The sequence below is a fragment of the Galeopterus variegatus genome, unplaced genomic scaffold, assembly GCF_000696425.1.
Source record: "Galeopterus variegatus unplaced genomic scaffold, G_variegatus-3.0.2 Scaffold17109, whole genome shotgun sequence".
NCBI lineage: Eukaryota > Metazoa > Chordata > Mammalia > Dermoptera > Cynocephalidae > Galeopterus > Galeopterus variegatus.
The window spans coordinates 755-11,923 of record NW_007743220.1 but is presented as its reverse complement, the minus strand read 5'-3'; the positions used below and the strand labels follow the sequence as shown (position 1 = coordinate 11,923).

At 36.6% G+C, this 11,169-nt stretch overlaps 1 protein-coding gene across 1 annotated transcript in view; it reads left to right on the top strand.

Annotated features, from left to right (window-relative positions):
* LOC103582632 (protein phosphatase methylesterase 1-like) overlaps positions 1 to 10,882 on the top strand; it is a gene marked incomplete at its 5' end in the record, with an annotated part of 18,402 nt that extends 7,520 nt beyond the window's left edge. Inside the window, 2 exons of the mRNA XM_008564178.1 lie at positions 2,914 to 3,037; positions 10,730 to 10,882. Of these exons, the coding sequence (XP_008562400.1) occupies positions 2,914 to 3,037; positions 10,730 to 10,876 (271 nt within the window). The remainder of the gene's footprint in view (positions 1 to 2,913; positions 3,038 to 10,729) is intronic.
* Between the last annotated feature and the right edge of the window lie 287 nt (positions 10,883 to 11,169).

Here is an 11,169-nt window from a genome sequence, read left to right as displayed (position 1 = left end):
AGTAGGGGGATCTTAACCCTTGACTTGGTGTTGTCAGCACCATGCTCTTCCGAGTGAGCAAACCAGCCGTCCCTATATAGGGATTCAAACCCATGGCCTTGGTGTTATCAGCACCACACTCTCCCAAGTGAGCCACCGGCCGGCCCTCCTTTCTTTTTTAAGAAATCCCAAAGCCCGTTAGTGTCCTCTATATAATACTGGATTACCTTAGCACAACTCTAGGTATTAAAAAGTGAAGAATCCCAGAGAGAAAACATTGAAAATTAAGTGTCCACTTTAGTGCTGGCAGTTATGGTTTCATTTTGGTAACAGTTTCCTTCTAAGCCAAACCTGGTTGTGAGGGAATTATAATGTAAAAACTGGCATAACCTGAGTGAAAGCTGGATTCTAAGGGTAAACTGAAATTATTTAGCCCAGTTGATCTTTCCTGATAGTTACATGGGTCCTGACTATTGCTCTGTGGTCACAAAATAAACTTTAGGTGAATTGAAAAAATGTTGCCCAGCATAACAGACAGGAGTGTAAGAGTTAGATGAAAATGATAATGGCATTATTGCATGCTTACTATTTGCCAGGCACTGTACTAGGTATTTTATATATACTATCTCATTTTGAATACATTGTATTATGGAAAAATTTCAAATATATAAAAGTAGAATAATACAATGTACTCCAGTTTACTCATTGCCTATTTTCAACAATTAACTCATGGCCAATCTTGTTTCATCTGTGCATCTATTTACTTCTTAGCACAAAATATTTTGAAGAAAACTCCAAAGAAATTTCCTCTGTAAGGTTTTAGTATACTCTAAAAGATAGACTCTTTACATATAATCACAATGACATTATCACACCTAAAAAATTAACAGTTCCTTAATATCATCAAATATCTAATTAGTATTTACATTTTGATCATCTCATAAATAATTTTTATTGTTAAAATCAGAATCAAAATAAGGTAGATACATAGCAGTTGGTTGATATATCTCTTAAGTGTTGTTTAATCTATAGCTTCCCCTTCTATCTTTCTCCTTCTCCCTCTCTCTCTCTCTCTCTCTCTCTCTGTTTGTTTACTTGCAATTTATTTGTTGAGGAAACCTGGTTGTTTGCTCAGAGAATCTCCCGAAATCCGGATTTGCTGATTGAATCCTCAGACTGTAATTTAACATATTTCTTGGTTCCCTGTATTGTCTGTAAATCATAAGATCCAGAGGCTTGATCAAGTTTAGGCTTGTTTGTTTGTTGTCGTTTTGTTGCAAGAATACTTTATAGGTGATGTTGTGCACTATTACCAGGAAGCACATAGTGTCTGATTGTCGCTCTTTTTTTTTTTTTTTAATGTGAGTAGCCATTGATATTCATTACCTGGATTCATTAATTCATTTGCACTTTCTCATTTAATCCCTAAAATACCTCAAGATAAGTATTGTTTCATAGATGAGGAAATGGAAGTTTAGAGAAGTAAATGATATTCCTAGGGTCACGTCCTAGTGGATGACAGTGCTGAGATTTAAACTCCTATGTACTTGACTTCAAGGCCTAAATTATGGATTTTATGCCAAAATGGCAATTCCAGTATAATATCAGACAGACAGAATAGAGACTTTGAATAAACTGTGAGACTGCCCACTTTTCATTGCCTAAATATTTTTATATCTGCCTTGTTTAAGCAGTTATGAAGCATTTTGTGAAGAATTTACATGACTTACATGCAGGTAGTTCAGTAATTCTAAAATTGTATAGCAAGTGGTGTTTTCTCCTAATAAGTAAACCTATGTTTGTGAGAGTGTGTGTGTGGGTGTGTGATAATTGTCACATAGACAGCTGGAAACTTTCTGCCCTTTTTGATCTAGGTGAAATTGCCTTGAACCTCCTAATCCACAGGCTGTGAAAACTCAAAGCACATATTTCTTTGTTATACTATTTTTTTTTTATCATGTCTGTGATATATACTAGATGTGAAACTTGGTCAAGTTTCTTGGAAAACCCCCACTCAACAAAGCATTTGTGAACATACACTTTATTGAAGGTTTGGTAAACAAGACAGAAAAGGATAAGTTATTGTTCTTGAAAATCTACTGCTGACCCAGTATCTTTTTATCTTGCTCGTTTGCTCTTTTTCTCCCTTCTCTCTCTTTCCTTCTCAAGGGCAAAATAACAGATTTTGCTTTGTTGTGCAGAGCAAACTCTTGGCACTAGCTGCTACTCAGGCCCTTGGGATTTTTACATTTAGCAATTGTCAGTGTATTATTTCCATTGAGTTCACTCTTAAAGGAATTATGGTACCAACTATTCATATAATAATCATTTTTCTACTTAATTACATAATAAAGAGATATCATTTCTAAGAGGAAAAAAACAATAACTGATCGGGTCAGATAATCTGCAAAGTTCAGCTGGCCATGGGTGTTGTAATTGTCAGTTTCTATCAGCTAATTAAAAAGGAGGGCCTTTTACCATTCTGTCTGAGCCTTGTTCTAATGTAAGCAGGGTACAGCAGAAAAACACCATGCTTTGGAGTTAGTTGGCCCTGGATTTGCATCCCACCCATATCCACTCATGTGGTAGGTAACTCTGGACAATTTTCTTAACTCTTCAGAGCTACTTCATAGTATTATTATAAGGATTATATAAGACAGTGCCAGTAAAACTTTTATTGCCATGCCTCAGGATATGGTTGCTCCGTTTCTATGGGTCATTACTGGTGCAAGAAAAGGAAACCAGCCCTTGGAGTATAGTCATATGGCCATGACCTTCCACAGTCCTGGAAATGTACATTTTCACATCTTCCTCACAGGAGCATTGTCGAGTTTTAGCTAGGATTTGATTATAAAAAACCATAAGTATGAGTATGTCTGAGATAATTTGTATATAGAAGAGAGGTATGTGATAGCACTTTTTTTAAAAACCTAGGTGTGAAGGAATTACAAGTCCAGAAGGCTCAAAATCTATAGTGGAAGGAATCATAGAGGAAGAAGAAGAAGATGAAGAAGGAAGTGAGTCAGTAAATAAGAGGAAAAAGGAAGATGACATGGAGGTGAGTGACTGCCTTCCATTCTTGGAAAGATGGGATAGGGAATAGTTCCAAGTGTGTGTGGGTGGGGAAGGGGAGATGACATTGTTCCTTTCGTCTACCGTTAGATATTTTAGGGGGCAAAGACACTATCATAAGAGATATGTAAGTTAATCGTTGATAGCTCTGACCTATTGGAACATAAAACTTACAGTATATACCCTACCCTCAAACAGACTGCTTTCTCACCAGGCTCTTTCTTACTTCTGTTCCTGTGGTTTCTCTCATGAGAAGAATCATATTTCCTCTAGTCTACTCTTAGCCCATCCAGATCTTACCCATCTTTCAAGGTTTATTCCTTGGGAAAGCTTTCTGACCTCAGTTTACATTAGTCCCTCTGGAATACAGTGCTGAACATCTATATAACACAACTTAGCACTCTGTTTTTTGAAGTTGTGCCTATTAAGTCAACAGAACTGATTTTTGTAAGCCACATTCAAAGATACTGTGGTGTCCTGCTCATCATCCCTAGAATGCTGACTCATGTTGTCCTCTAATTATGCAAGAATTGTATCCCAAAGAAACAAAGTATGCAATTTAAGGGAAGAAACCGATGTTCTGCATGAATTTTTCTAAGCGTTTAGCTCAGGGTTGTGTAAGTGTTGTAGTAAGTGTTCTGTGAGTATTTCCTGAGCAGTTGCTTTGAGGATAGTTATGGAAAGGAGTGCTTTTTTCTTGGGAATGTTCAGTGATCATGAGCAACAGACTTTCTGGGATGAATTATAAACATCTTACTAAAGGCAGGTAATGTGTGCACCACATACTTCTTTGCATTTGGAGATGCTGCTGTTAGCAAGGAGAGCACATTTTTTTTTAACAGTATTTTTAATTTAGTAAGGATCTCCTTGCCATCCTTAAGATCAATGATCAGAATAATACTTTGTATCTCCTCAGAGTTTACAAAGGTAAAAACTGTATCTCTTTAGAGTTTACAAAGTTAAAAACAACACATGATCTATTTGGCCCTCCCAACACCCTATGAGGTGAAGGGATATCTTTTCTCCTGTATTACCATGTTGAAACCTAGGCTCAAAAGTTAAGAGATTTGGCCAAGGTAATCAAGCATTATTTAGTATATTTGAGACTCTGATACAATCAATTACTTTTTACCTTTTATGTACGAGGAACTATGCTAAGTGCTTCATGCTTCACATTTATCATCTCTAATTCTCATTTTAAGATCTGCATTATAGTTATCACCATTTCACAACTCAGGTACAGATACTTGCCCATGGTCACATATAAAAGTTAGAACTGAAACATACCCAGATCCTCTGAGTTTTAATTCCAACTAATTTTTCCTTTGTAATTTTTTATAAGCCCAATTGTATGGTTTTATAAACATCAGCCGTGTTTTTGACAGGGCAAACTGAGGTGCATTAAGCAATAAGGAGTATCCACTAGCAGTCGCTTTCCATTGCTCTCCAACCCTCCCAGTCCTAGCCATTCACTAATCTACTTTCTGTCTTTATAGATTTACCTAATCTGGACATAAAATATAAATGGAATTGTACAATATGTGGTCTTTTGTGACTGGCTTCTTTTACCTTAGCATAAAGTTTTCAAATAAAGTTTCACTTTATTTCTTTATGTCTGAATAATAATCCATTTTATGGATATACCACATTTTTTTATCCATTCACCAGTGGATGGACATTTGTGTTGTTTCCACTCTTTGTCTTACAAATAATACTCCTACAAGCATTCATGTGTCACCTCTCCCAGGGTGACAGAGACTCAAAGGATTACTCAAAGCCCATTTCTCCAGAGCAGTGAGAGGCCCAGAAGGGGTTAATCCTAGGATCAATTCTTTCAGAAGAGAAGAATTCCTAGGAATAACCCTGAATCAGGTTTTCTCTCAGTTTTTATTCTCCAGGCAGGAAAGTTACAGAAAAGGAACAAAGGTGGTTACAAAAAGAACAATGAGATAATCTTCAAAGCAACACTTAGTTCCCTAAGAAACTCAAAGAAACAGCCGGAGGCGAAATGAGGAACATCTGTTAACCATCAGCCTTGAAGCCTTTAGCTCACATACTTTCCCATCATTAGGTTTAGCTGCACCAAGGATGACTGCTCCCAGAGCAAGCATTTTTGCTGTGTTATAATTTTTTTTATCTACACCAGAGACTTTAGTCCTGGGAAAGTTTTCTGTTTTTCCCAAGCTAAGCATTTCTATGTGCAACTCTAAGAAGTTAGACTATACCTTAAACTAAAGGGCTTTGGCCTTGCTAAAACTACAGGGCTGTGGCCCCACTAAGCTATAAGTTAGGCCCTGTAAAATACATTTGCTTTATTAATGTTGGTATCCTCCACATTCATGTCCACCTTTTTGTGTGGTTTTTATTTCTCTTGGGCATATACATAGGAGTGGAATTGCTGGATAATACAGTAACTATGTTTAACCTTTTGAGGAACTGACAGACTATTTTTAAAAGTGGCTGCACCATTTTACACTCCCACTAGCAGTGTATATGGTTCTAGTTTCTCCACATCCTTGTCCATACTTGTTATTTCCTCTTTTTGATCACAGCCATCCTACTGTATGAAGTGGTATCTGATTGTGGTTTTGATTTGCATTCTCCTAAGGACTACTGATGTTGAGCATCTTTTCACGTGCTTACTGTCCATTTGTATATCTTCTTTGGAGAAATGTCTATTCAGATCTTTTGCCTATTTTTTATTTGGGTTACTTCTCTTTATTATTGAGTTGTAAGAATTCTCTATGTATTCTAGATACTTGTTCTACTTGTGTCTGTCTAGAACATGCAAATATTTTCTCCTATTCTATGGGGTTTTTTTTACTTACTTGATGGTATTCTTGGAAGTACAAAAGTTTTTTATTTTGATGAAATTCAATTTATTTATTTTTCCTTTTGTCCCTTATACTTTTGGTGTCATATCTAAGGAGACTTTGTGTAACAAAAGGTCAAAGATTTCTGCCTATGTTTTCTTCTAAGAGTTTTCTAGTTATAGCTCTTACATTTAGGTCTGTGATTCATTTTAGTGAACTTTTGTGTATGATAGTGGAATGGATCCAATTTCATTCTTTTGCATGTGGATATCCAGTTGTCCCAGCACCATTTATTGAAAAGACTCCTCTTTTCCCATTTAATTGTCTTGGCATCCTTGTTGAAAATCATTTGACTGTAAATGTTAGAGTTTATTTATTTTTATTTATTTATTTATTTTTCCTTTTTGTCTTTTTTCGTGACCGGCAACGGATCACAACCCTCAGTGTCGCTCCCGTACTGGACCGGGACCGGCAAGGGATCGCAACCCTCGGTGTTGCTTCCCGCACCTCGCTCAGCCAGTGAGCGGCTGGTCTGTATGTGGGATCCGAACCCTCGGCGGGAGCGCCGCCGCGCTTCCCAAGCGGCGCACTGTAGCAGTACGCCACCGGGCCGGCCCGTTAGAGTTTATTTCTGGACTCTTAGTTCTATTCCATTGTTCTATGTATCTGTCTTTATAAGAGTATCACACTGTCTTCATTGTTGTAGCTTTGTTATAAGTTTGAAGTCAAGCAGTGTGAGTCCTCCAAATTTCTTCTTCTTTTTCATAATTATTGAAATATTATTTATATTCTTAAAAAAAATTTTGTTGAATGCTTATTTATGTGCCAGACCATATTCCTATTCTTTTACATACATGAGCATCTTTAGGTCATCCTTAAAACAGTTCTTTCAGACCTTGTGTTGCCCATTTATAGCTAAGAAAACAATTTTGAAGAGGTTAAGTAACTTTCTCAAGGGATAGTTATTAGTTAATGATGGGACTTGGGATTTGCATTCATTCAAGTCTGACTGACACAAAATCTATGTTTTTAAACACCTTTTTAAAGAGAGGCTTTGGTAAATAATGCAAGGCCTGTGGTAGATGCCTTTGTTCTACACATAGAACTGTATCCTACACAGGCAAACACCCCAGGAAGATTGGCAACCAACTTTCTGCTTCTCCCACCCAACAACTTAATCTCATCATATCAATCCGTTTTATTACCGTTTGTCAGAGCATCTGTATTAGTCTGTTTCTGTTGCTTATAACAAAATAGCTGGAACTGCATTTTATAAAGAAAACAAAATGTATTGCTTACAGTTTCTGAGGCTGGGAAGTCCAAAGTCCATCTGGTGGTGGTGACAGCGACCCAGGGGTCTCACATTGCAAGATGGTGTAAGCAGAGAAAGAGAAAGCAGAGAGACAGACAGACTCTCCTCTTTTTAAAAGCCCTCAGAACCACGCCCCTGACCATCATTTTTAATCTGTTCACTATGGCATGGTCCTGTGATCTAATGACCTCTTCAAGGCTCCACCTTTCAATTACCATAATAGGATTTCCCACCCTCTTAAGTCACAGTGGGGGTTAAGTTTCTTATACATAAAACTTGGGGGGGGCACAATTCAAGCTTCAGGGAGTTTTGGGGGGACATTATTCAATCCACTACACCATCTAACAGGCATCTAAACTAAACTAACTTTATAATCCAACTCTCCAGAGAAAGGATTTGTTTCTAATACAGTAAATATAGGAGCAGCTCTAATTCTAAACACAATTTTTTTGTTTTTGCAAATTTTAAGACTTGAGATGAACTCCTTTTTAAAGAAATTTATTCTCATAACATTATTATCTTTGGGGGTTCCCTTACCTTAAATTTGTCATTTGCATATGAATTCCAGTGTACATGTGGGAGGGGCTTGTGAGATTTAGAAATGGCTCATAAATGGAAATTGTCACAGGTAATAGGACAGGCTGAGGTTCCAAACTGAAATGGTAATTAGTATTTCACTTTAAAGTTTCTTATGCCTGGAAAATACTAATAGAAGATGATAGAATTGTTTGTTTAGTGAGAATATTAGAGCCATAAGGTACCATCATGTCCCCTTTTACTGATGGGAAAACCAAAGCTCAGAGAAGGGAAGGGACCTGAGAAAGTCAGTGGCAAAGACAGAACTAGAAGACTGAAGTTTTCTGACTCACCATCCAGTGATCTTTTTCTTTTTATTACGGTAAAAAACACATGACATAAAATTTACCATCTTAATCATATTTTTAAGTTTACAGTTCATTAGTGTTAGATATATTCCCACTGTTGTGAAACAGATTTGAAATTCTATACCTGTTAAATAACAACTCCCTTTTCCCACCTTCCTGAAGCCCCTGGCTACCACCATTGTACTTTCTGTTTCTACGAATTTAACTACTTTAGATTCCTCATATAAGTGGAATCATACAGATGTGTCTTTTTGTGACTAGCTTATTTCACATAGTACAGTGTCCTCAAGGTTCATCCAATTTGTAGAGTAAGACAGGATTTCCTTCCTTTTTAAGGTTGAATAACATATATATGTGTACACACACACACACAGAGTCATGTGTCACTTGATGGGGATGTATTCTGAGAAATGCATCATTAGGCAGTTTCATCTTTGTGCAAACGTCATAGACTGTACTTGCACAAATCAGCATACTACACACTTATAATCTTATTGGACCACCATCATATACACAGTCTGTCATAGCCTACTCCATACCTATAATCTTATTGGACCACCATTGTATACACAGTCTATCATAGCCTACTACAAACCTATAATCTTATTGGACCACCATCATACATGCAGTCTGTCATTGAAAGGTGTCCATGGTGGTACCACATTTTTTTATCCATTTATCTGTTGATGGACATTTGTGTTGCTTCTACATCTTAACTGTTATGGTTAGTGCTGCTGTGAATATGGGTTTGCAAACATCTCTTCGAGATCTTACTTTCAGTTCTTTTGGATATAAACCCAGAAGTGGAATTGCTGGATCATATAATAATTCTATTTTTAATTTTTTGAGGAACCACTTTGCTTTTTTCCATAGCAGTTGCACCATTTGACAGCCCAGATCACAAGGTTTCTAATTTCTCCACATCCTCACTGACACTTATTTTCTCTTTTTTTGGTAGTAGCCTACTAATGAGGGTGAGGTGGTATCTTGCTGTGGTTTTGATTTGCGTTGCTCCATTGATTAGTGATGTTGAGCATCTTTTTATATGCTTGTTGGCTATTTGTATATTGCCTTTGGAGAAATGTCTATTCAAGTCCTTTGCCCATTTTTTCATCAGATTATTTGATTTTTTGTGGCTGAGTTGTAGGAGTTCTTTATTTATTATGGATATTAATCCCTTATCAGATATAAGATTGGCATAGGTTTTCTCCTATTCCATAGATTGCCTTTGCACTTTGTTCATTGTGTCCTTTGATGCACAAAAGTGTTTAAGTTTGATGTAGTACCATTTGTCTATTTTTGCTTTTGTTGCCTGTGCTTTTGGTGTCATATCTAAGAAATCATTGCCAAGTCCAGTGTCATGAAGTTTTTTCCCTATTTTTTTTCTAGGAGTTTTACAGTCTTAGGTCTTACATTTAGGTCTTTAATCCATTTGAGTTAATTTTTATATATGGTGTAAGATAAGGGCCCAATTTAATTCCTTTGTGTATGTATATCTATTCGTTTAGTTAACTAAACACTATTTGTTTAAGAGACTGTCCTTTCCCCATTGAGTGGTCTAGACACTCTTGTCAAAGATCATTTGACCATACATGTGAGGCTTTATTTCTGTGCTCTCTAGTCTATTCCATTGGTCTATTTGTCTTTATGCCATTACCAAACTGTTTTGATTACTACAGCTTTGTGTAATATATTTTGAAATTAGAGAGTGTGAGTCCTCCAGTTTTGTTCCTCTTTTTCAAAGTTGTTTTGGCTGTTCAGGGTCCAGTGGAATTCCTTGTGAATTTTAAGATGTTTTTTTCTATTTCCTCAAAAAATGCCATTGGGATTTTGGTAGGGATTATATTGAATTTGTAGATCACTTTTAGTATGGACATTTTAGTCATCCAGCAATCTTTAACACAATATGTTGCTGTCTCAGGTTCACTTCTAGATTTTCGTATTGTAGTTGATACAGTATCCTAATTATTTTGGTTAAAATATTTCACATATTTCAATGATGCAAAAAAGTATAGAGAATCATTTATTTGTTCAGCTAATACTGATTGTATACTTTGTGCCCATTCACTTTCCAACTATCAAGATTTAAACAGATGTTGACATTTTTTCATATTTGTGTCATATTTTCTTCTTAAAATTGCTATTGCAGGAATATTATATCATTATCATAAATCAAAATGAAGGAAAAAAATGTTCTGCCAGCAAATCAATCTATTTTCAGTTTTTCCTTCCAGCCTTTCTCATAAGTATACCACATTTTTCTGGTAGTAATCCTCTTAGATGACATATTATACTCTGCTTGTTTTACTTAATATTATATTGTAAGCATTTTTTTCATACTGTAATGTATTCTTCATAATCTTTTGATGGTATATCCTTCTTGCCAACTGGCTATAAGAAAAGCTTAAGCTTGGCTCTGCCATTTACTAGCTTTGTGACCTTAAGTTTCCTAAGTTTACAACTTCTAATTATCTAAAAATGGAGATTACAACAATAACCTATATAATAAGACTGTTATAAGGATTAAATGTATATTAAAATGACTGGGACACAGTAGGGCCTTAATAAGTGCTAGTTTCCTTCCCTTTCCTTTTCCCAGGGACCTAGTTTTTATCCTGTTCCTCCAGGGGTTGCCCTTGGAGACTCAGAACTTGCTCTTATTTCACCAGACCAAGAAAGACCATCCATATACGTGGAGAATTGAACTGGCAAAAACGGAAAAATACTGGGATGGCTGGTTCCGAGGCTTATCCAATCTCTTTCTTAGTTGTCCTATTCCTAAATTGCTGCTCTTGGCCGGTAAGTGTGTATATTAGTTCATTTGTGTTGCTATAACAGAAATACCTGAGACTGGGTAATTTATAATGAACAGAGGTTTATTTGCTTATGATTCTGGGACAGCTGTGTCTGGCATGGGCCTCAGGCTGCTTCTACTCATGGTGGAAAGTGGCAGGCAGCCGGCGGGTACAAGCAGATCAAATGGTGAGAGGAAGCAAGAGAGAGAGAGAGGGGTGCCAGGGTCTTTTGAACAACCAGCTCTTGCAGGAACTGATAGAGCGAGAACTCACTCATTACTCCCCCCACCTAGGAAGAGCATTAATCCATTCAT